At 41.5% G+C, this 26,240-nt stretch overlaps 1 protein-coding gene across 1 annotated transcript; it reads right to left on the bottom strand.

Annotated features, from left to right (window-relative positions):
• Window positions 1–229: 229 nt before the first annotated feature.
• Window positions 230–25,599, bottom strand: syngr3a (synaptogyrin 3a). The gene is made up of 4 exons (XM_088936325.1): window positions 25,113–25,599; window positions 10,012–10,246; window positions 7,785–7,930; window positions 230–4,449 (listed from the first exon to the last, which is right to left on the bottom strand). The coding sequence occupies exons 1-4, from the start codon at window positions 25,212–25,214 to the stop codon at window positions 4,237–4,239; spliced, it is 696 nt and encodes a 231-aa protein (XP_088792451.1). The 5' UTR covers window positions 25,215–25,599; the 3' UTR covers window positions 230–4,236.
• Window positions 25,600–26,240: the final 641 nt, after the last annotated feature.

The following is a 26,240-nucleotide window of genomic DNA, read 5'->3' as shown; positions in this document are numbered from 1 at the left end:
TGACTGATCTTGCAAAACATTTAACGAAGAACAAAAGAACAGGACATCTTTGGAATATGTAAGTAAAAGGTAATTTTTTATATTTTTTTGGCTACTTTATGATTTTGTACCCCAGTTATAGTTGGCCCATGTTCACAATCCTGAACAATGCAAAAGCCTTAGGTGAACAAAGACTTTTTTGTGAATTCCCAGCAGTTTGTGTAATTGCATGAATGAAGTGGTACCCATCTTCTTAAAAACAAGATTTTTATTTTCATGACCTGAAAAGACAATTGCAAATTTAATTTGGCAAAAAGCAATGGTGCTTGCAAACCAGTACCTTTACAGAAAATGTACCGTCATGTTGGAAGTAAAAATCATGAATAAGAAGCCTATAACAAATTAACCCATGCTAGAAATTGGTCCAAGAAGTATTTTAACAAGAGCGCATTAATAGTACAGGAAACACAAGACTTTAAACAGTTTAATAAAGAGTCCATTAAGATATACTGAATTACAATCAATATCACTTTGTGTACATTACCCTATCTCACAGCTTACAGATACATTAGAGATGTGCTACCACAAATAGTAAACACGAAGCACTGTTAATATGTCCAACACTCCCCAACTCACACCCAAACCAAACCAGGGATGATCTCAAAAGTTTTAGGTTTAAAGACAACTTTCAGTCCTTGGTGAGGACTACAGACAAGCGCACAGTGAAGAGCTTACTTTTGTTTGTTTTTTTTTATATGGGAGGTGGCTGCTTTGTGTTAAAAAAAAGAAAAAGTCCCGAATTTAATTAAGGAAAAGTTTGAGGAGGATTGGCTGCAAACAGGGAAATTTGATTTTCTTTTTCTCAGATGTCTTGTTAATGAGAAAGGTGCCTTCATACCGTGTTAAGTCTGCAAATTAAAATCTCATCAGAGCCTACAGCATTCAAGTGGATTACACCTATTAAATCTAAGTACCTGCACTTAGATTTATATCATTAGTTAAACTTGACTAAAGCCAGTTACTCTGTAATTACTGTAGTCATTCTCAGTCTATCTGATTTCTCCTTTTTTTCCAACTTATTGAGTATTGGCCACTGTACAACCTTACAAAAATAGCTCCCAATATCACAGAGAAATGGCCTTCTTCTATTTTCAACAATATTAAAGGGCTCTTAGTGAAAAGCAAAAATTATTAACCCATTTATTGTTTTTCTCATAGAGGTCACCTTGCTGTACCTATAAAAAAAATCCATGTCTTGTATTTTAGAAGAAGCCCAGTCAGAAATAAGAGTTTACACTTTCGTGGAAAAGCCGATTCTGCAACCCGTGGAGCAGCCAGGAGCGGGTTAAGATTTCCTTGTTTTCCCAGGCTCTGGGTGAGAGAAGATCCCCAGAGGGAATCTCTCGCATTTAAAGGAATAGTCAGTCCCCTTGATCCTCCAATCAAGACAAGGCGTGACGCCAAAACAATCCCACCCTGAGAACACCATTCCTCACCTTCAGGGTGTGATCTTCCTTCCTAAACCCTTGTAAATGCGGCAGCTTCCTCCTTTTTAAAAGAGCATTTCAGTGGTTATTTCGTTCTAAGTTTTGGCAAATCTGAGATGCACCTTTCTTTGCTTTAAATAGGCGTTCCAGTGGCTGAATTCCATGACATTCGCTGTCCAGATGAATGGACCCAAAGACAAGTCCTCCTGCCGTTTTTACGTCTGCATTTTTCTGTTACAGCTACTTTCAGCCTCTTCAGGGCTTTTAGTGACTTCATACTTTATCAACTTTTGAGACAATCCCTTGAGAGTACCACTGTAAAAAACAAAATGTGGTATACAAAACGATGTAGGCATAGTGTGCTTACATTCACATTGGTACAGAGTTGACATCACTGATTCGGACAACCTTGAATACATCTTACCAAGCTCCTACCTGTACATGAAGAGGAATAACACTGCTTTTTTTTTCTCATTTTTCTTTTTTTTTTTAAATAGAACTAGAATACCTAATACACATACACTTCATTGGTTTGTTTCACAAGGAGTAAATGTATCGTCATAAAACACTGAACAAATCGTCATCTACAGCAAGGCTCTCAAACTCAGCTCCTGGGTGGCCCTGTGTCGTTTTGTTTCTGTTCCAACCTGGGCAGTTGATTAAACAAACCATTTTCAAAATGCGATATTTATGGGATTTTTCCTCAGGTCCTTCACTGTGGATTGCACAAGAGGTGTTCTGTGAGAAACGTATTTCCCCGATACGTCACCTCAAGGCCTAGTTAGAGCATTAGGCCAGCTGTGTCAAGGAGAATGTGGGTTGACCACAAACCAGAAGACACCAGGCTCTCCAGAACGTCTGAGTAACCTGATCTACAATGACGTGTCTTTGTTGCTGCACTTTCAGCCAGTGATCCCACTGAGAAAGAAAAATTCAAAGCGTACACCAAAATGCTCTTCGCTGAGGGAAGTGTCTCTCAGTCCTGGTTCTGGGCTATATACTCTGTACCTGCTGCCTTGTGTTCCCAGTTAGGCCCTTAAGCATTGGGGCAAAGGGTTCTGTACCAGACCGGATTGCCCAGTTAGACTCTTTTTTTCCTGCACTCCTTGGTTTCAAATACAGCCTGAAGTGCTTTATTTCCAGTACCTTCAGCCTAGACCTTCGTTGTGGTCTCTGTTCAGCTTGATAATGAAAAAGATCCTCCCTTATTTCTGGCTAAACAGCTCTTAATGAAAGATGAACAGGCACTCCCACAGTGGGTCAGTGTTTTTTTTTTCCTTCTGATTAAGTCCAGCTGCTAATATTTCTGCCTGCTCACCTGAAAGAGGACAATCCGGAAACTGGTAAGCATAGGGTTCATGCTAATTACACTTCTTATTTAGCTTTTTAAGAGCTAAATGTAAATTTAAAAAAAAATGGCCTGAAACAGGAGTTTAAAATAAATTAGCAGTGGTCCTTAAAGGCTCAGCTGGAACAAACCCCCAGCAGACGTATTACCCCAGGACTGAGAACTACTGGCTCAGGATCTTATTTTTTAATGCAGTCGGTCCTCTTGTCAGCTGTATAGTCAAACTTTTTAAACAGTGCCTTGAAGGAAAGCATCCTTCACAAAGCCCTGAACATTAATAACTCAAGTACCAATATAGAGCACAGATCGAACAGCTCATAATGTGAATACATTTTAATGTTTGTTACATTGATCATCCAGTTAAATGTGTGGATTGTAACCTTTAGGATGGTTAATTGAATGGATTACAACTTGTTATTGCGAAGTATTGGAGGATGAGCATTAACCAATCCATCAATTTCAAACATCCATCTGTAGCATATGGCACTGCGCACATTACTGCTTCTTCCAGAACAGAGCTTAGAAATCTAATTTTTGTGAAATTCCCACCCTATTTTTCTCTCTGAAATTTCAGTGGCGTTTTTGCTTACTTGTTGATAAAATTGCACAATTATGAAAAATAGCCCCTCTCAATTGGCATCTTTGGGATCTAGAACAGATTTGACTCCACTCTGCCTGGTCTTAGGTCAGTCTGATCTGATGTAATCGTGGTCAAGAAGGGTTTCTTTAGTTTTTAGATACTGGACACCCCAATTTTAACTGAATTCACTGCAGTCCACTGGTAAATTTTTATTTTTTATTTTATTTAAATGGAACCTCGTGGGAAAACTAGAGCACAGCTTGTAGGTGTAGCATGAAATCTGAATAAGTGGAGAGTCATTTGTTTTAATGAGAAAGGCGCCATTTATTCCAAAGTGTAGTCTGCGCTACAGAATGTGCAGCACTACCAGTCCCTAACACCGAGAGACCGTGTAAGCATGGGAGCAGCTGTTACTGCTACTGGGTCATTAAACGCGCCCATTAAGTAATATTCTTCGTGAATTCGCGCGGCGCAGAAGGGAATGGCTCTGATGGTTTTGCTTTAAGTTCAACGCTAAATAAGGTCAGCACTCGGAGAGAACACGGCAGGTTTTCAAAGTGGCACCACCTACCATAGAATCGCAAAGACCTACGTAGCTACCTACCTATCAGGACAAAGATGAAATTACAACCGACATACCGCTGCTGTACAGAGGCCACAGCACAACTACACTGGTGCGCCAGCCGTCGTTCGGAAGCACGTAAACAAAAACAAAAAAGTCATGGTTCACTTGCAGATACCCACCCAACGAGACATCACTGCACCATACCACGGATCAGACGCAAGTTTGTTTTCGGATTTACACCCGCTCCCCTCCCGCCCCCCATGGACACCCCCGCCATCTAGTAGGTGGGCACCTGGTAGCTCTTGGCGTTGGCGTCCAGGTTCTCAGTGAAAGGGGGGCTCTGGTAGGTGTCCGTCGTCTCGATGCCGCTGCCAGTGGGGTAGCCGGGGTACGGCTGGACAGTGGGGGTGCCGTCGACGTGATCCGTAGCGAACAGCGACATGTCTGTGCCTAGCCGGTATCTCTGTACCGCCTTCACAGTCAGGCCAGCCTTGAACAGGATTAATAGTGTTAGCATCCCGGGACTCCAGGTAAGAGCGGCCACACAGATGTGAAGTCCTGAATGTTGTATTTGTGGGCAGCAATCGCGGAATCGCCAGAACTACCTTGCGCTAGAACGCAACCTCTCTATTTGTTTATTGTTATTCGGTAATTCTGCTACAGTTGGTTAGATTTACTAATGTTACCGTTTTCTTTCATGAACTGGCAACGGTACTATTTGGTTTAATAGTTAAACTACTTTGTTTCCCTTTTACACAATTAAAAAAAAAACAACTGACAGGCAGCAGAGCTTGGTTCCGTCAGCCCCTATTGAAGAGTGCTGTCGTCAGCTGTGCCGCGGGGAGGAACAGGGGCTTTCAAGTTTGACTCCACCCTTTTAACTTCACTGCGTGGTTATTTGTATTTCTTGTTAAGCCTCCCGCCCAGCAGTAAGAAGGTTCTGTAAAGGGGCAGTTGGTGGTGTCTGGCTACTAATGGAGTCGGCAACAATACTGTACAGTATGTCTGCCTGCAGGCTGTTATTCAGTCTTCAACGTTAATAGAAGCATTTATCAGGACTTCAGCATCTATTCCAGTGACCGTCTTCATCTGTTTTTTTTTTTGTTAGTATGCCATGCGGTTTCAAAATTGAATCAAAAGAAAACAGTTGCTTTAAAAATAGAGGGAAATGCCTGTGGCAAATAAACAGTGGTCTTCACTGAGAACTGTTCATATAATACACAGAGCATATGAAACGTGTGCCTTTAAGAAATGAATATACAAGGTATATTCTAAAATGTTTGAGAAGGCCATTTGATTATGAAACGAAAATAGATTCCTAATTAATTCTAGAATATACAATATATTAAGCCCTTCTCTTGACATCTAAAGTATTTTCATTATTTCTTTAACTGAGTACTTTCCTCATTTCTTTATTCTTACATAGAATGTAAGTCTGAGGTCTTGAGTAGGATCGATACCCTGATATGTGGTGTGGTTTGTCTTTGAAGCACCATTCCAATTACAGAAACAGAGCACATTTTCTTCATTTAATTTTTTTTTACATTGGCTTCTGTACTTGAGATGTATTTTAGGTGTCTGAAATACAATTTTTTGGTCTTTTACAGAGGCTGTTGGGAGACTAAACGATTTGTATTTAGTGCTGGGCTCTGGTGACTCCCTGATTGACGTTTCATTGGCATGACCAACATGGTTTTCTCTCAGAGGCTGATTATTTTGAGTCAGAGTCTCAGCAGACTGTTCTGCCGGACTTTCACACTGACTCTGTGTGGCTCATCTGACAGCATGGTCAGAATTATTTTGAACTATTGTACAAGCCAGCCATTCAGACTGAAACCATTGGTGCTTCAGCCTGCATTGTGTATTGAGTCACGCTGAAGCAGAAAAATGCCGAATGAACCAGATGTGAGGTGAAATGAAGTGATGTGTCCTTCAATAGCAAAGGTGGGCCACTTTCAAAGATGTTCTAGCTAAATAAAAAGAATACTACTGCCCTCGAACAAAAAAAGAAATGAAACAAAAGGATGTAATAAATTATTAGTGAATTGATTTTTTCCAAGAAAATTTCTCTTCTAAAAAATACTGCATAGTCTGCCTTAGATCAGGGTTTACCCACACAATGTTATTACACCTGATGAGTCTTGACAGGCACAGTAAAAAAACAAAAGCTAATTCTATGTACAGTACCTCTAGGTTTTACATCCAGACTAATTTAAGTGGGGTGTTGGGGTTAAGACTGCTGCATGCATCTACAACAGAGCTCATGAAATCCTGCCTAATTCATTCATAATTAGACTGATCTGCAGTCAACATACATCTGTTCTGGCTTTTGCTGTAAAGCTGTTGTTAGTTCTGAAGAGGCAAGTCAAACTAGTCATTTATAAAGATCTGCACTCAAGTTATTGGCAGTGTTAGTCCTGGCTGGTTGCCTACACTGGTGATGAAGGGGGAGGAGGAGGGAAGAGTTTCTGGGTGTCTTCCACAAAGGCAACGTGCTTAAATCTGTCCAAGCTTAGGAGACAGAGGTATCCCTGAAATACAAATAGGCAGCCAGTGTTGAGACATATTTTAATAAAAAAAACCTTGTGTACACACATAGGGACAGCAGATTGTAGATGTCTATTTATACTGCATCTTGTTGGAACGATCAGCCTACTGCTTTCTGTGACGCACAACATGTTCTTTGTCATCCCTATAATGCTTGATCTCTTTGATACCGTTTACTCCAATTACTGGCATTATATACCAGTAATATATAATACCACGACTTGTAGCTGTGAACTGCGACTGGGAAAAACACAACTGGCGTTTCTGTAAAAATCAGGTAGATAAAACAAAAAAAAAAATCTAACCAGGAAGAAAATTCAGATGCTTCCTGCATTGCTGTGTCAAGGTGAAGGGCAGAGAACATCTTAAACTAGGTCATGCTAAGTCTACATTCTTTAATCAAACATTACATTAAGCCTATGGTCTTTCTCTAACGTTGATTAATCTTAGATGACTTCCTATAGGTCTCTTTACATTTTCCAGAACGAAACCATTTTTGCCATGCAGTTAATCATTATTTTTTACTTTGATTATTTACAGTTAAAAAATGTCTTTAAAAAAACAGATTCATACGTCAAGAACTTGTTACCAGTTAACGTTTCGGTTACAATGATTAACTTTAGAGCTTTCTTAACATTAGTCTTTGTTTTTTCTTGTAACTCATCACACGGACTGACTCGGCCATGACGCACAGGTGTTGTGGAGCATTTCAAACAAGTAAGTAGAGGTGCACTGTTCGTCGCAGTAGAGATACTGTGCGAAGACAGAAGAACTAGGCAGCTGAAGAATTTGCTTTTCGCTGATTGACGATCTGTTCTTAAAAAGAACTAAAGATGTTGAACAAACTGCTGTATCACCTACGGAGGCTGGGAGTTTTGTTTTTCTATTTCTTTCCTATCAGGTCCTTTCAAGTCCATGGCTGTATTCTAAGAAAGTTTAGTAAAACTGCATAATGCAACATTATGAACAACATGATGAAGTTCAGGAGGAGTCAAATTCTAATTTCTGAGCGAATCTTTCCTAGCTGCACTCCCTCCCTCCACCCCAACTTCACCCTTTCAGCTGCCTCACTGGTTCATTCCTCACATGCGAGAGGGGGCTGGGACGGCTCCAACTTTCCACTATCGTATTTTCCGCCAGGAGAGTTAGTGCCAAAGTTTGCTGTCTCTTTATATTCATTGCCTCGTTTCTTGTAGTCAGAACTGGACCGAACCGCTGAGTTAAACATGATGGCAGCAGTGCTCGGGAGACCTCTGGTTAACAGAGAAGAATACGCACCCAGGTGAGGATGGAGAAGAATGAGAAGGCCACTGCAGCTCTCGCAGCATCCGCTCCCTGGTTGAGAGGAAGCTCTTTGGGAGAAGTGCGTTGCCACTGGTTGGCCAGGAAGCAGAACCCCACGAACCACAGGAACGTCCAAAAACCTGACGGGGAAGCAAGCTGATCAAAATGCACAAGACTCCGTTTGCAAACTATTGACTTTCCCATGGAGATCTGCCTAAACCAGTAAGTGGTTCTGCATTCAAAGAATCTGTACTGTAGGTATGTTTGTCAAAAACTGTGCATGCATACCTGTGTGCCAATTCTGCGGACCACCACCCTGTGCAAAATGTATTATGAATGGTAAAAATAATAGTGACAGCCTTGTTTCAGCATAATCAATGCTCTAAATCAATCAACTCATATTGGGGCAGAAGCATTAGTAAAATAAAACAAAAAATAGAGACCTCTGTTTTAAAAAAGGATGCTTGGGCTGCTGTAGTAGCACATGTTTAATCACCTGTCAATGCATTAATACAAATCTGGGCTGGAGCATGTCCCCTCCTGATCAATACTCCTACCTCCTATGGTTTTTAACAACATCAAGCCAGTGGTGTCTCTCTTTACCACACAATTTGTCAAAAGCATGACTTTCCACAAAACATCTGTAATGTTGCTAATACCATGCATTTTAAATGCCAAAATAAATACTGCAGTAACAACAACTAAATAACAAGTAGAAACAAATGTGATCACTCAGCACAGCCTAAGATTAAAGGGTCTTTGAACAGCTTTACAACACAGCATACTTATGTTATCTATACTAATAAAATGAACAAGTTTTGTAAATATCTTGAAATGCTTTCTGTTTTAATCGGAGATGTTCTATGCAGGGACTATGAATTCAGATTTTCTGATGTGAACCATTTACGTGCAGAAAAAATGAGTTGTGTTTGCAAGTGTCTGTATTTATCACCTACTGGTAGATTTCTCATTTGTCTGCAACACTGACTATATGGGAACTTCACTCTAAGCTGGAATTCTGGAAAATGTACAGTATATAGCATGACAAAGGAGGAAATAATACAGTATAATCTGTCTGAATCAAGGGTATTTAGAACATAATCCTGTTTTGTTGCTCTTGATAAAAGAGTCATGGTTAACTGATGTGTGCTGCTTTGTTTTCCTATCTTCATTTTTAAAGCACAACGTGATCATGCTTTGTGACTCACAAAAGTCTTTGTAAATACTAATATTTTGTTATCATGTACCCCCCCCAATTTTAGTACTGCAATTAATCTTCTGGCACCTGTTCAATATTAAAATCTGTAAGCGAAAAATCTATTTGCACAAGAGATATTTTTTGTAATTAAAAGTTGCAGTGATAGTAGAGGAAGGAGCTATCCAAGCAACTCAACCCGGATTCCATCACGGAAGGCACAGGTTCAGCACATGGGTTGAACCCTGTAGTTTAGGCATCTCTATGTCATTAGGAAACTATGATGCATAGTTTACAGAGTGATGCTGCTGTGTAGGGCACTGTAGGGCACTGTGGGATGTGTAGCATACCACAGACTGAGCAGCTGAACTCCAGTTGACAGAGGAGAGTATTTTGAAAGTCTCTTTTCTTGCTACTGCAAGGGTGTGGGTAGCAAGCTAGTTAATTAACAGTTTGGCGAATACCAAATCAGGAGGGCGTAAGTAGAAAAAAAAAGAGAGAATACAGTTACAGTGGCTGTATACATGTAAACATAAACAGAGGCCTCAAGTTTTTCTTTACGAACTGCAACTAAAAGATGATTTAGTATGAAAGTCTTGTGTGTGTGGATTCCGTATTTTTAATCAACATTATAGATTAAGAAGCAAAGACTTGTGAAACTTTAAATATTGTTTGTATAAATTCAACATTCAATACTGTGAATTTTTAAATGTATGATACCAAACATAGGAGCCTTCCACGGCCGAAACGTTGTGTTCTCTTTCTTCTTTTTTTCAGCATGGAATAAACCTATTACTTGTTGCTTTGCAGCCTACGCATGCTGACGCAGCTACCCACCTGAACTACATCAAATGCTATAGTTTGTTAAGTGTGTGACTGAGGATTTCTCTCTTGAGCGTACCCACAAATTTGCTTTTCGGGGGGTGCTCATTTCCCATCTGGATACGAGGCGCCGCAGATGCATCCAGCTCAGCTGAATTTCAAGACCCTCTTTTCTACACAGTTTCGCACGGCAGCGCCTGTTACCTGAAAACCCCATCTCCAGGAGGACGGCCCGCTTCCGGTCCTTCACACTGCTGATCTGAGGGAAATAAATGTCCAAGACGAAGAAGAAGATGCTGGCGAAAAATGCCATGACCCCGATGGTAATCCCATAGCTACAGGCGTCGTCGTTCTTGTTGAAAATACAGTACAGTTTCTCGCTGCCGCTGTTGATGTAGCCCTCGTTCACTATGGAAGCAAACACCACAATGGAGAAAATCTGCAGGGAAAGAAAAGGATTGGTGCTCAGTGCCAGAAAGAATGAGGTTTCAATTGAACACTACAATCTTTTAATTAATAATAATAATAATAATAATAATAACTTACACTTATATAGCACTTTTCTGGACACTCCACTCAAAGCGCTTTACAGGTAATGGGGACTCCCCTCCACAACCACCAATGTGCAGCCCCACCTGGATGATGCGACGGCAGCCATAGTGCGCCAGTACGCTCCCCACACACCAGCTATCAGTGGGGAGGGGAGCAGAGTAATGAAGCCAGTTCATAGATGGGGATTATTAGGAGGCCATGATCGGTAAGGGCCAGTGGGAAATTTGGCCAGGACGCTGGGGTTACACCCCTACTCTTTTCGAGAAACGCCCTGGGATTTTTAATGACCACAGAGTCAGGACCTCGGTTTTACGTCTCATCCGAAGGACGGCGCCTGTTTACAGTATAGTGTCCCCGTCACTATACTGGGGCATTAGGACCCACACAGACTGCAGGGTGAGCGCCCCCTGCTGGCCCCACTAACACCTCTTACAGCAGCAACCTTAGTTTTTCCCAGGAGGTCTCCCATCCAGCTACTGACCAGGCTCCCACCTGCTGAGCTTCAGTGGGCTGCCAGTGGTGAGCTGCAATTCCAAAAATAAGTCCAACCATTGCCAGCCTTTCCCTACGCGTTGATGAGGCTGATCTCGTCTCTGTGCTGCACTGTACCATGCAAGTGTGGAATGTCTGACCTCATCTTCCCCTTTGACTAAATGTGAAGCTGAAGCTGATGTTGTCTTCATCTGTTTCCTTCACTGAAACCGTTTTGTTTGTTCTTGGTGTTCCGTTCGCTGAAAAGCGACGAGAAGTTTGCACTCCTTCCAGAACACTTTATGTTGGTATTCATTTTTCCTCTTTAGGGTAAGAGGAGTTCTAAAATGAACATCAAAGAACAAGAAGGCTGGAATTGGTGATATGCGTGAGCTCATCTAGGTCAATGCTAACTGCCTGCTCCTTAGGTCAAGAAATACATGCTGACAGGCACAGACTGTTACACACACACACATCAGTTCAGTGGATCAAGGCACTGGTATAATATCTACAATGTAACACCATATGTTTCCCTGCTAATGAACAGGTGCTCTTAATCCTTAGTGCTTTTCTCGAGGTTTTGCTCTTCTGAATGTGTAGGAGTTTCCCTGTTACTTAAAGTTTGTGCAAAGGAACAAACAGAGGTTAATGAGGAACAAGTAAAGGTTTCATTCCTGCTGAAAATGGAAGAAAAGAAACACAACGTTTCGGCTCCGGAGAAGGCTCCACAGGCGAAACGTTGTGTTTCTTTTCTTCCATTTTCAGCAGGAATGAAACCTTTACTTGTTCCTTTGCGGCCTACGCATGCTGATGCAGCTCCCTGCTTGAACTCCTAACAGAGGTTAACTGCACACTGGAAAAACAGAAGGGAAAAAAAAACACAGCATTTTTGGCTAGGGAGGCTTCTTCAAGTGTCAAATTGTTTGCACGCATACAGATAAGTGTGGGCTTTCCCTTTGGATTGTATTTGCACTGTTTTCCCAAAACCTTTATTTTTCTCTGAGTCATAATATTTCACAGGTTTACCTATCCATTATTCTGGCAGAATAAGGCCATTTTACTTCCACATGGCCTGACATATCTACCTCGCTTTCTCTCTCTTTGGAGGCTGGATCTCTGCCTCGAAATTCCTAAAGTGATTGAGTAACAGGAAGACTTTAAAACGTTTTAATTCACACCAGGCCATGAACGGTTTCGGAATGATGGTTACCGAAATGCCAGCTGCAGATTAAGACCATTTAGAATCTTTGTGACAAATCTGGAAAACCTAAGCAAGCCTAATCAACGAGCTCTGGGAAAGACGGTGCTTTGTTTGTAGTGCGTGTGTAAATATTTGCTTAAAACATCAAAAGGGATGTTAATTGGTTTTGCCTTCTCTGGCCTGCCATGCTCCCTGTTTGTACAAATAAGATTATCTGTTAAGACAGTTGCAAAATTAATAGAAATCTCAGAGCACCAACAAATCTGACATTTTTTCTTGAAATGTCACATAGTTGATTCTTATCTTATATAACACCTTGAATCGACACAGTTAAAATTCTTCCATGTTCTAAAACTGACATTTGTGATATCTGAAATCCCCATTAGTTGAAATGACAGTTTGGGGATCTAAAGCAAAGTATTTTTTTTTTCTTAAGGGCTCACAACTGAACTACATAAGACAGGGTCAGATTTAAAAGGAGTTTACACTGGGATGTAGTCATTTGCTTTAATTTATAGCATCAGTTGGAACTCCGGTAAGATCAAAAGTGCTATCATCAGTCTGTATGATGGAGGACAAATATTGAAGAGTTACCAGACAAATACTCAACTATTTTTAAATACTTTAACAGGATGATTTTGTAGTCTGCAACGAGCAAATTAAAGAACTGTAACAAATTGATGATCGGTGCAAATCTCGATATTGGATTTATGAATTCTATAGCACTGATGGAGACAAAACATTGGAACAATTGACAACTGAACTCAAGACCTGTAGCTTCTCCACTAATTGACAATTATACCTAATGGTTGCAGTGTATTTGCCAGTGATATCTTAGCTTGGCCTAATCCAAGCCTAGATCCGAGTACCCTCATGTTATTCCCAACTGACTGAGTGGATTCAAGTTTTCTTTTAACTCGGGCTTTAGTTCCAGTTAAGTGCATGAATGTTTTCAGACTGGGGGATTCTAGTGTTGATGTGTGAGCTCCATCTCACACCAACATGCTGCCTGTCTTAAGCAATTAGCAGGAGATCTACAGGACTAGAGCAATGGGCTCTCCTGACCACTGCTCTTGGCTGAGCTTTATCCTGTCTTCTGTTTGGTGAAGTAAAAGGTGCATCTCCAGGGCCAGACGTGCCACAGATCTTAATGATTACAGCTACGGGGCACGTACACTCTGATCTGTAGAGGGCCTAAACACATTAGATGATAAAAGAACTTCTGTGGGCTGATTAATTGTATGTTAATCCAGTAAATGGTTTACATTAGGTACAGTACATCAAAAAGGGCACTTGGGAAAATGCTTGCATTTACACAATACAGAAAAAAAATTGAGTTAAAACATTCTGGTAATATGTAACCAAAAATAAGGAAAAATCATGACCATTACCTCCTGAATTATTGATTGAGTTTAAATTAAAAGGGCATTCATTCAAGTATGCTTCTAGAACATCTTACTGGTGTTCAGGTTGATGGCATGAATTGTACAGAAGCATTAGGAAGCTGAAAGGAAATGAAACAACAGGCCACAACTTATTGCATTTGGGAACAGTATAATCAAATATTTTTATTAGTATGGCAATCTGAAATTGCCAGCTGTCTTTATGCGTTAAAGTCCAACCTTCCCGTCATTCATCTACTACCACTAAGAGGAAAGTGGTAAAAACTGAGAACAGGAGGCACTTTTTACACAAAGGGTGGTGGGAGTGGGGAACACTCAGCAGTGTCGTTGAAGCCAGTATCTTTGTATCAATTGACTATTTACTAACATATCATCTAGATGGGCCCAATGGCCTGCTCTTGCTTTTAATGTATTTATACATGGGGGTCTTCATGTCATTCAATTTTGGTGTAAAAAGACAACAGTTAATGTGGAAGCAGTATGCTACCGGATTATTAGACATAATACAAAAGGCAATTACGACTTTTGTTTCAAATTACGTAATTGGTGATACATTGTAAAATTTCCTTTAATCTTCCCAATGCTGATATATAATGTTTACCATCAAACAATACCAGTATGTAAGCAGGCACAGCTGAATATATTTAAATTTGGTAATTCAGTTAGTTGGTTTATATGTGGAGCTCAACTTAAGCTTGGCTGACCCAGCGAAGACACCCCAGAGATGGCATTTTTACAGCGATGACATATACTGTTATCACTGGTTTAATTTGATTTCGTTTTTTTCTTTTACTTGTAGTAAATTAAAACTGGGGGGGGGGAAAGTCACAAAAGGAGATCCGGGAAATGCTGTCTGAAGATGGCATCAAACAGGAAAGGTGCTATTTATAGGCGTGGAACTCCGTCAAATGACGTGACTGAGCTGGCATCTCGGTCGCCATGGAAACAGCAGGAAAGGCTGCGGCGATCAGAATGGTTTCCTGCAAAGATGGCGGGGGGGGGCAGATGAATGATCAGATCAGCAAAGTGCTTCATCAAGCTGTTCCATCTCACGCAAATCCTGGCACAACTCTCAGAGCCAAAGACTCAAAGAGGAAGAGGAACTAAGGCTGGGAATAAGAAATGTGTACCGTTACAAATCTTGTCCATTCCAGTCATATAACTGGGCCTTTGCGGTAGGAAACCCCTGTCTGGATGGAAGAATCCTACAACCCACTGAAGGCCCTGCAGGAGCCTCATTTGCTACCAGCTGCCCTGGGGGACAATTTGCATAATGATCAAAGTGACACAACGAGAGACGGGTTGTGCAGCTGTCTGCAATAAAACCTTTGTCAAATCCCCAGCCTGACTAGACGGCTGGACGTATGACTGGATGGCTTGCTCCCAGTTATTTCTCGCACCTCTGCCCCAGGAGAGGCCAGCTCTGCAATCTGCAAGCCTCCCGTCTTAAACCTGACCCTCCCGAACACTGCAGTGGAATTCCATTCCACATTATCTAGGTATTCGAAGCGTAAAAGTCATTCTGTCTTGTGCTATGGAACAATACAAAGTATCTCAGCTATTCTGATCACCCACATGGTCTGAGTGCTCGCCGCTATCTTCTACTAGCAATATCCAAAGGGCACCGTGTGCCCATTCCCACAGGGACTAAATGCCAATGAGTCTGTGCTCTTGGGGAAGACTGTTAGGCATGCCTTTATATTTCCAACATTACTATAATCAAGACTGTATTTCTGTTCTGAAGGCTTTCAGACCGCCAGTGGGAACAATATTCCTGGGGAATATCCAGGTGAATGGTTGGTCTACTACAGCCCTAATGCACTTATGGTTTAACAAAAAAAAATCTCACAAGAAAAGGATTAAACAAAAAGGTTGCCTTTTGCTGCATATTGTATTGTGTTTGTTACTAGACACGTTAAGTAAGATATAGGCCACAGGCATACTGCAGATATATTGTGCATGAAATTCTATTATTAAATAAATCCGACCATGTGTGATAGTGCAATTGGAAGCTTTGGTCTAAACCTCCTCCTGGAGTGAAAATTGGACACACCTGGCTTGATTGCCTAATTAGTGTCCTGTGGAATGAAATTCCACAAGTGAAAATGGGCTCATTTGATTGGCCCTGTGAGCAACTGAACATTCCACAGGATTAGCAAACAGGGTATATTAGCAGTCAGGTGGCTCCAGAGGAGGTCTTTGTCTTAGCTTCTGCAGTTCAGGGAAGGGGTGTGAGGGGGTAATGTGGGCTGGGGTGAGTTTAAATAGTACAGGAGTAGTCTCACTAGATAGGCTTGGTATTGGTTGAGAAGGTTATAGAAAAGCTTGCAAGGATTTTTCTGCTTAAGGCATTATCAATGAAAGAAGGATAAAGTGGAATAAAGCTGTTTTCCTGGGTGTATATATTGTGGAAACTAGTTTTGAAACTCTAATTTGGTTTAGGTATGCTGGAAAATCTCTGAGAAGACCTGGAACTTTTAATGGGAAGATTCATGCGGAGCCTGACTGTAAATGTATAAGCCAGGTTGGGTGTCTGTGTGTCCCAGAGCAGGAAAATGAAGGAACTTTTTTCTTTTTTTTTAGTGGAGTTTTGGAGTCTTGAAGAGGAATTCACCTGTTCTGTCCCTCCTGACAATCAAACTGGAGACTTCCTCAGCAGGAGAGGAAGGGGAACTGGGGCAACTCTGCAAATATAACCCCTGAGGAATGGACTGGTCTAGGATGGTGATGGGGCCACCTACATGTGCAAGTATAGCCTGGTGACATGGTGGCTCCTGACTACATGTGGTCTGGTGAAGGTCAGATCCCAGGCTACGCTATAGCTTCTTTCAGATGCTGGCTGTTTGCTTTTAAAGTGTGCTGCATGTCAGACTTGGTCATCTCAAAAACATCTGTTAGCTGAGGCTCAAACTCTGGCCTCTTGAAAGAAATCACTGGATGAAATTAGTTCCACACTTATACAGCTGGAGGGCCCAAATGGCCTCTTGTTTACAGTATTTTGTTCTTAGGATGTGCATTTATGTAGCTTGTCCTTCTTTAAAGTTTAAAGGGGAAAATAAGGGACGTTATCCATATAAATAGCCTTTCTCTTTGTTATTGATGTAGTTGTTGCCGTCTCATTAAGGAGAGGACTAGGGTCTCCCCATACAGGATCAGGTCCTGTTGACAATGGTAGCACCTGCGTTGCCTGTTCCAGGCTCTTGAAACAAGATGCCATGCCATTTTGAAGTCAATATCTTGGCTTCTCTCAATAAGTAACTGAGATCCTTAGATCAATAAGTAACTAACTACCAAACAGGCTAGAGGGCCAAAATGGCCTCCTGTTGTCTGTAACTGTCCTTGCTCTTTCAGGCAGAGAGAGACATTGATTTTCATGACTGGTCTTCCTCAAGAGCACTGCTGAAGAGGGCAATACAGTGTTCAGCCCCAGTGTGATTATTAAAGATTCACAACAGGAATAGTCTACCCTCAGTAACTCGTGCACACTCCTTAAAAGCCCAGGGGGTGGAAAGCACTAAGCCTTTGGCTGTTAAAAGTCAAGAGACTTGGCACAAATGCATTTAACAACATTTATCATTAGGCCTGCACAGTTCAGTTTTATATCTGCCACACAAACAATTATACATGCAGGACAATGGAAAATGCATATCCTAGATGTATATTGATGTCATCCATCGCTGATGGAAAGATCAAACATGGAACCATTAAGGACAAAATTCCAATCCAAACCCCACTATTATTGGTAGAACTTTTCTCCAACTCTCCTGAGTAACTGGTCCAAGTCTCCCCAGGTTACAAGATGGCTGCATAGACCATCTTGCTCCCCAGGGGAAGGCACTAGTACACAATGCTGAACAAAATCAGACATCCAAAAAGAGGAATCTGACCGCTTGCAGGAATCCTGGCGTTGACCAAGAGGAAGGACAGTTACAGGGAGCTGATTGGGGGGGCGGGGAATGGAAGAATGGTCAATACCAGGTGTTCTGACTCGGTAAAAATCTTTCTACTAAACACCAAATCTTAATCAATTGCACATTTAGTCTCGAAGCTGATACAGAGACACAGTAGTGTCAGGATTAAACCAAAAATGCAATGAACCCAACACAAAGGAGGACAATTAAAACTGGCCCTTCAAGGGTGGAGCTGTGGCTCTGTGGCTCAGGTTGCCGGTTCAAATCCTGTGGCCAGCAGATGAATCCTACTCCGTTGGGCTCCTGAGCAAGGCCCTTAACCCCAACTGCTCCAGGGGCACCGTATAAATGGCTGACCCTGCGCTCTTACCCCAGGCTTCTTCTCTCCTGTCTGTGTGTCTCATGGAGAGCAAGTTGGGGTATGCGAAAAGACAAATTCCTAATACAAGAAACTGTATATGGCCAATAAAGTGATCTTATCTTTAACCTAGAACCACCAGTTCCTGCTTTACAGTGGCAAATTGATACCAGGTTCCTTCTTCATCACAATCTATCCCAATACGCTGAGGTGGACAGAAGAAGAATTCACTTGAGGAAGCACATCCATTTTTTTTTTCTATGGAGATGCAAGCTTGAAGATAACTGGGGAAAATGCGGACATATGTTCAAATCAGCGTCTTCCTGTTCAGAAGAGCTTACGGTGAAGGCATGGAAAGAGGAGTAAAGCCCCATACCGGTGTATCTGAACTGCTTCACCAGTGGCGGGATGAGAGGTAGGCCCGTTTTCTCCGTTGTAAAAGTTAATGACCGTGAGGTACGTTTGGACCAATTCATTTAAATCCTGGATATGGTGCCAAAATAAAGTCTGCAGATGAGGCAGGGTTTGGGAGATGCTGCTTTTAACTGTCAAACATCAGCATGGAGCAACATGCATTCATTCTGAACTCTATTAATGGGTTTAATGAGTGGTCTGAGCAGCTCCAACGACCAGGCAAATGGCATACTGTAGGTGAAACTGGGCATCTCTGACAAGTGTCCTTAGGCAGAGCAAACTGTTTAGGAAACTTGTTACCAGTTATTACTGATACCAGTTCAAGTAGGTAGCTGCGTCAGCATGCGTAGGCTGCAGAGGAATAAGTAAAGGTTTATTCCATGCTGAGGAGGGGGGAAGACACCCGAAGAAGGCTCCACAGCCGAAAACGTTGTTTCTTCTCTTTTCAGCATGGAATAAACCTTTACTTGTTCCATTACTGACAGTACTAAAAGCTGATTGAAAAACGTTTGATTTTTGCTGTAATTTGGCACTAAAACAACACTTTTGCTAGAGATGTACAATGTTGTTCATGTATGAAAATGTACCTGAATGTATAGAAATTCTAAAGTTAAAAAGAAAACTGTTATATAGTGGATAGCTTTTTCTTTGTATCATTTAGCGTTCTGAATGTATGTGTGTGGGCATGTGTTACTATCAAAGCTGTAACAATCCAAGAACATGTCTCCAGAGATGGCCAACCCTGCCAAACAGTTGAGGATGTGGAGATCCCCATGATGCGCACAAACCAGATCTTATCTTCTCTTAAATCCAAACGTGTCACAAACCGGGGGTCTTTTCTCACCCTGTTTGGAGTTCAGAGTCCTGAACAGAAATAGTCACTGTGACACTTCACTAACATGGGAATACAAGCAAGCATGTGGCGAGATGACTTTTAGGAAACAGATTGCACAGAAGTCCTGTCATTTCCCAGTACAGTTCTATTACAGCATGTTTCTAATGCACAAACAACAAAACCTATGCAAATGTGTTGGAATTGTAAACTTTAAAAGTCCTACAAGCAAACCGCCAAGTAACCTGGACATCCCTCATACGAGTCAGTTCCTTAGCTTGTTGTCTCTCACACCGTGAAATTCAGTTTGGGGGCAATTTGTGCATTTATACAAGATGCATCTCTTAGTAGAATGTTTTGTTGGGTTACAAACATGATTTTGCCTCCGTCTCTGGGCCTCAGAAGGTGCTAGCGATTTCTAATTCAATAGCCCTCATTTTTCAGCACGTGACCATAAGGAGCGAGGGAGCTGAGGAGACGGTGATATTTTGTCTCAGCACCCGCAAAACCGACACGGAATCGCCTGAAACTACTTTAGAGGTAGCTGATATGATGGCAACAACATTGATCCTTTTCCGAAAACCGCCAGGACTCTATCGGTGCGGATATTAGATTTTGACCACGTCTTATTCACTCTTCCCGTTTGCACAGCATTTATGCAAGAGTTTCTAGTGTTTGAGCAGTGCCTTAATGCTTTTATTGTGCTGTTGAGCAGCTACTTAAAAACTGAAATGTACGTACTGTGTGCACGACCACTACATAGACAAAATTCTGGTTAAGCACTTGTGATTGAAGAAAATTCAACATTTGTAAATATGTACTATAATATCTGGAGCTTTTGTAGCTTATTTCTTATAATAAAATCTTCTGTTATAGCTGGAGCTTATTGTATCCTATTAACTTAATTGCGTTTCTTAGTCCGTTTTGGGGAAATAACTTCATGGTCCCATTTTTGTTTATGTACAGTAGTTGCTGCGTGGAACAAAACGGTCACTTGGGACTCTGCAAGCCCTAAATTTTGGCAGGTGAAGACTTGCCATGCCAGGAAGAGGAGACTAGGGGGGAAGTTAGCTTGATTTGTCCTTCTCTCTGATACAAAGGTTCACTGAGCTTTCAACACATGGATGCACACCACAAAGTCTTGAATTCAAAACCCCCCTCCGCCTTTCTTTCAGCAGTGTAGAGCAAAGAGCTACTGCACCACTAAATCGGCCTCAAAGCTCGAGCAGCATGAGAATGGTATCCATCCCTGCATCACGGTTCACAGTGAAATTCTCTTTCCATTAAGTAGGTTCCATCAGCAGTCTCCTCATTGCACAGGCTGTGCACTGTATCCTTGCTCAACTCAGAACTTGATTCTGAGAAGTGGTTGTTAGTGTGTACCATGCAGTATATACATGTATTTACTGTGCTTTCAGAAATGGCAGCGTGCCCGGAACCTTTAATTCACTTCACCTAACAGACAGAAATGGCAGATGAGGCTGAAGATGATTGCTGATGACCTCCAGACTAGATATTGCTGCTTTCTTTTTTTTTCCTCCCCATTCCCATCTTTATTTGCAAAACTAAATTAATCATTTACAGTTTGTGATGTACACACAGCTGCCTTTTATTGTTACTCTTTTAATTCATGTTTAGTCTTGGACCCAGGTGATGGATATTGAATATCTAAAGTTCTGCTTTAAGAACTTGGTTTGTTTTCTGTAATTTATTAATTTCAGAAGAATACAAAAACAGTATTTGGTGCTGCAGTTAAGCTCTGATATCTGTGTATTTGTTGCTAGGCAGAAAAATTTCAGTAACAAAAAAACACTGAATCTCTAGAAATGTGCATCAATTTTCTAACTGCTTTATTCAGGGTCATGAGAGAATCGGAGCCTGTCCTGGCAGGATACATCCTGGATGGGATGCCAGTCTATCACAGGGCACACAAAGATATGTATTAACATGCCCTAGGGACCATTTTCCAGGAAGCCCCTTAACCCACCAGTAGAGCACCCAGAGGAAACCCTCCTCTAACCTGGGAAGGACATACAAACTCCACACAGACCGCAACCCAGGTCCAGAATTGAACCCAGGGCCACAGTGCTGCAAGGCAGAAATACTAACCACTATGCCAGTGTGCTGCCCTCTCTAGAAATGCATACAACAGTAAAAAGGGAACGTGGGGAAGGGAAGTGGTTGAAACAGATTTTTAGTACAAAGAGGTTGTTTTTGAATGCACTGTTTGGAAAATCCTGAGGGCTAAAATGAATTGTCTCTTTATTCATGAGGTCAGAAAGTCTTTGCATGCCGGAAATGTCTAAGATGCATTTTTGAAAGCAGTTTTGTGCATGACTTCATGAGCGTGGCTCGTGGGTTTGTGCTGTGAAATGTCTAGCAGAATCAATTGCTATTTGTCGTGTCTGTAGATGTACTCTTATGTGGCATTTGATCACTGAGGGTGATAATTAATGGATGAAATGTTTTCTCAGTAAGGATACCATATGGGGGCTGGGCTTCAAATTTTAATATTGATGGTAAATCATTCATTGAGCTGAAAGAGTCCCACTTAATAAATTTGAATATTTACAAACTTGTCTATCAAAGATGCTACAACTGCTATCGCAGGCTCTTATAGGGAGTTAGTCCTTCTGATTGTAAAAGGTTCTAATTACAAAAATGTCTAAAATCAAAGTTTCATCAATCGGATGGACAGGCAAGCACAAGACTGTTTTATTACCTTGATTAATTGAAAGGGTCATTGGTGAAAATAAACCTGCTTTGAGCTTTGAAAAACTGATAAATTATCACCTGGAATGTTGAACCAATTGAAGGATCAAATCACAGCTTTCTTGTAGTTGCTTTTATATTCTCACCGAAGAAGGACAGCATTTCAATGGTCACAAATTGGATTTAAGACCATAAATCTGTTACAATCGATCACCTTTTCATTCAGACAGCAAAAGGCAGTTTTACGTTGTAATTAAATGAGCCAATGAAAACTCTCCTGCTCAATGTCGGTAATACAAGGGCAAAAATTCCCCACTTGTCATTCTCTTTCCAGATGCACCGTGTCTTCACTGACTTTTTGGTGAAAAAGTCTCTTGCTATTTCTATTTCCATAGCAATACTCTATGTACAGTAAAGACAACTTTGAGACGGTTTTAAAACGCCTCCAACATAAAATCAAATGTCAAAGCTTGCTTCCATCGTGCGGCTTTGAAAAGAGAAGAAACATTTACTCGCCCTAAATGTCAATGTGATTAGCCACAACACAAGAATCACACTGACAAAATCCTTCATATAGCAGAACTGAGAAGGTTTTTTTTTCTCCTTTGCTCCCCTGAGAGTGTACTTTCCCGCAAGAGGCATAGGGTATAGATGTTTATACTACAGTATAGCACCTTTGAGTGTAGTGAAAGAGCATTCCTAAAAAGCTTTCATCCATTCATTCAAAGAACAAGTGACATCTGTGGCCCTCTGTTGAACAACCATGATTTGCAAACAGTTACTGTTAATGGATTTTTACTGGAGTGCAACATTCCTACGCTTAAAAGTAAATCCCTTTATTGAAACTGAAATAAAAATCAACACAATAGAAAAACATTACATGTTCTTCCTACAACAGCTCGAGAACTGCCTGAACATCTCTTCAACTCTTCTTGACCGTTCATAGAGCTCTGCACCTGTCTAAGCAACAGTACTGGGGCTCTGAGTTCTACCAGGAATATACTGAGGACAGGAATTCTTGTAACAAAGTATAAGGGGAATTCCAGACCACAGATTATAAAACCCCATTCTGACTTTGTATGCACAGAACATCACAGACTGTACCATATAAACCCAAATGTCTAGACACTGTATGACAAATGTTACATGAAAAATGATCTGGAGTCCACTAGCCTGTTGCTGGAGTCCAGTATCCTCCAAACACCCCATCCTCCACTATGTCTTTAAAATAATTTTATATGAAATATTATTTCTGTGCGTACATTATACATTAAAGCTTACACAAGCTGTATTTTGAAGTAATTTAAAAAAAGACTACAAATTAAACATCTCATAAAAACACTGCATGGGGGGGACATGTGATGATTGTATTTGTGCCCACCTGCTAGAACTATTTTTACTGCCTTAAAGCTGTCTGCTTCTCAACAGTCAGCAGGCCAAGGAGACTGTTAGCAGCAGTAGTGATGGTCAGTAAGCTGTCCTGCCTTGGTAGTTTCTACCTATAATCGTGTCATGGCAAAGAAAAGCTCAACCGGAAAGTGGTTTTCACTGGGCTGGATCACGCAAGCGAAAATGTTCACTTTCAAAGATTTCTCCCCGTTCAAACACAATTCTGATAATGTCCTATACATGCGTGTTTGATGATGCTTATGTTTTAATTGTGCTTATTCATCAAGTTTTATTTTGCCCTGGGAGTTGCTCAGTAGGCTATCTAACCACTGAGAATGCCAAGAAGACCAAGGCAAGTCTGTGGCAGTGCAACACCCAATCAAACATCGTATATACTTGGTACTTCTGCATTGACTAGCTGAGTCTTGCTCTGCTGAGGCTCATATGTTGTGTGGCAATTTCTTCTGGTCCTATGGCAAATCATCATGGTTTCAGAGCTCATGTACCAATGGGCCAGATCCTGTTTTTTTTTCTGAGTTTAACTGAGTTACTTCCAGTTTCTAAGTGCCAGATCCTGAGGCCTTTTCTTAACTGTTCGACTCAAAATAAACGTGAGCTTTTGGTACGATTTCACTTGAGTATATGTTATGCGACATTCAAATGTACCTGATTATATGCTACAGTCCTGTACTTATTCTAAAGCTGTAAGGCAGAAATGAGGTAATTGTGTGCTTGGAGACATTAATTCATTAAATGTCAAATAAAAAAAAATGAAAGGGAAATTATACTTTTATTTTACGTTTTGCTTCCTAACTATGGGTAACCCGTGTCTGTCACGTTTTAAGAAAACTATTTATAAAAAACGACCAATAAAGATCACAAACGTTTGGAAGCTTTTATTTTTACTTGATCTTGCGGCTCAGGCCAAATGAAACGCCCACTTGTACTTACTCAGGTTTAAATATAGCCTGGAATGTATTTCATCTCGCATTCATGCGAAATCATGATGTTCATGAACGTAGAACTAAAAGTCTGGCAATTTAGGACTAAAACAAATAGCAGAAGTAGCCATGCAAAAACGTTACATGCACATATGAAAGGTAAATCGTGCTGGACATCGTTGGCCACATACAGTAGTAAACCCCCAACAACAGGCGTATCGACGAGGAAGGTGATCGTTAAAACAGCCAATCAAAATTGAAGGGGATGCCGGATTTTTTTTTGTATTAATAATTGGAGATTTTGTAAAAAGCTTGAAAAAAATTAAGATCAGTAAGATACGAATTATTCTCAAATTTTTACGTTTTAGAATGTTTTCAATCCTATTTTAGGTACAGAGGCATTTGCACTTTTAATGATCGGTTTCTTCTATGAAGAAGAGCTTTAATATTTAATGGAAAATAAACTTAATAAATAAAACCCACGAAACCCACCCTAAATCGTGCGTAACAAGAAATGACCTGTGTGTACTATATTTCCAACGAGAGAAAGCGGCGGATGTCGGCGCACAGGAACGGTTTATTAACATGAAAGGTTTTAAAGCGCCTGGTGCCAACAGAACATAGCCCAGGGAACAGTTCCATTTTAATCTGACCAGCAATATTTGGTTTTATTAAAAAAAAAGACATTTTTTTCCCCAAATACAGTAGCCTTCACTAAATGAGTAAGGTTAAACAGGTGCTCAATGGAAATTGCTTTTGCTTTCAGATTTGAGGAAATGAAAGGACATCAAATACCGATCACCAGAAAATAAAAAAACCCTTCCACTGAATGAAATCAAATACTGTTGCAAATATGCACAGCTATGAAATACAACCCCTTTCTTACCCAAATTAATTTTACTTTTATTCAACTGTTAGATTTTTTTTTTAAATTAGATTGACGGATCCTAATAACGGTTATTCATATACAACTGCATATGAAAAAAAAAACCGTGAAGGCTAAAAAGCTTGCTTGTATTTCAGTAGCTAAGGTGTTTCTTTGCTCTCATTCAAGCTGCTAGATGTTAAAGGGGACATTCAAGACAATGAAACCAACGAAAGACAAAACATATAGCCCTTACCCAGGACAGTATTCTAAGGATAGTCTGTGGCTGTTTGATGAAGGCGACAGGGTCGAAAGCTCCGCCAGCTCTCCCAGCTCCAAAAGACCCCACTCCTTCCATCTTTATTCTCACTGCACCCCAGCCTTATGATGTATGGATCTCAGGCTTCGCCTTCACACAGACGGGTAGGAGCTGCAAGCACACACCCACTGGCTATCAGCGGCGTGCACAAGCCTGGCGAGTCCGCGCACAGGGGGAGAGCCTGTTTAAGCGGCGTTCCTGACTGCAGCGGGTGCAGACTCAGCCTGGGGCTCAATAGCGCTCCTAAGGTAAACAAGCGAAGCCCTCATCCCCCCCCCGGGAACTGATTACTCGATGCTTTGCTCGTAGTGCTACTGGCCGCCGGCCTTTAATTAACTCCTAGCTTTCCAAGCGCCGCCCCGATTAACCTGAACGCGCAGGCAGTCACAAGCACACGCACCGGCGGCCGCACAGGGGGGGGACGGAGGAGCGTCTGCAGTCTCGCTCGCCTCCTCCTCCTCCTCCTCCCCCGAGTCCCGGGCTGGGAAGAGCATCTCAACGAGATGTCTCCCCTCCGTCATCCGTGGACCTGCCGGTCTGGTCCATTCGTAGGCGTACCCCCTGAAGGCGATTCTCTTCGCAGCGTTTCCAGCGCCAGCTAACATAATAAACGCCGTAAACGGGAACCAGGCAATTCCCTGGGCTGCTTCGGAACTAAAAAAAATGCCTACAAGAGTATTATCGGCCTAGCAACGTGTTGTGGGGGGGGACATCCGTTAGGCTTGTAGATAAGACGAGCTGTTATTGCACGGCAGAGCTCAATATATCGTTATACATAGACCCTGACTGAATGCCCGTGAGCAGCACGTTAGTCTGATTACTAAAACCTCTGTACAGTCTGAATGCCACTGCTTCCCGATCAGGATTACAGAGAGGGGGGCATTAGGTGGAGCCTCCTGCAGTACTACCACGAGAATACTGTACATCGAAACAAGAAAAGGGCGCTGCTGTTCATCTCGCGTCTCGCAGCCTTTAGAAGCATCATACTTCAGGAGGCGATGCGTGTGCGCTCCCAGATTGGAAATGTGTGCTCAAGGCCAGTTCTCTCTCGTGTGGCTCAAGGGA

The sequence above is a fragment of the Atractosteus spatula genome, chromosome 18, assembly GCF_055471065.1.
Source record: "Atractosteus spatula isolate fAtrSpa1 chromosome 18, fAtrSpa1.hap1, whole genome shotgun sequence".
NCBI classification, from domain to species: Eukaryota; Metazoa; Chordata; class Actinopteri; order Semionotiformes; family Lepisosteidae; genus Atractosteus; species Atractosteus spatula.
The sequence above is the reverse complement of the archived record's forward strand: the minus strand, read 5'-3'. Positions and strand labels throughout refer to the sequence as shown.

Coding starts and splice junctions, on each gene's coding strand:
- syngr3a (XM_088936325.1), bottom strand. CDS start 25,214: ATGGAAGGAGTGGGGTCTTTTGGAGCTGGGAGAGCTGGCGGAGCTTTC. Junction 10,247..25,112: donor TCCTTAGAATACTGTCCTGG/GTAAGGGCTATA, acceptor CTTTCCCTGCAG/ATTTTCTCCATTGTGGTGTT. Junction 4,450..7,784: donor TCTTCTCCATCCTCACCTGG/GTGCGTATTCTT, acceptor ATCCTGTTCAAG/GCTGGCCTGACTGTGAAGGC.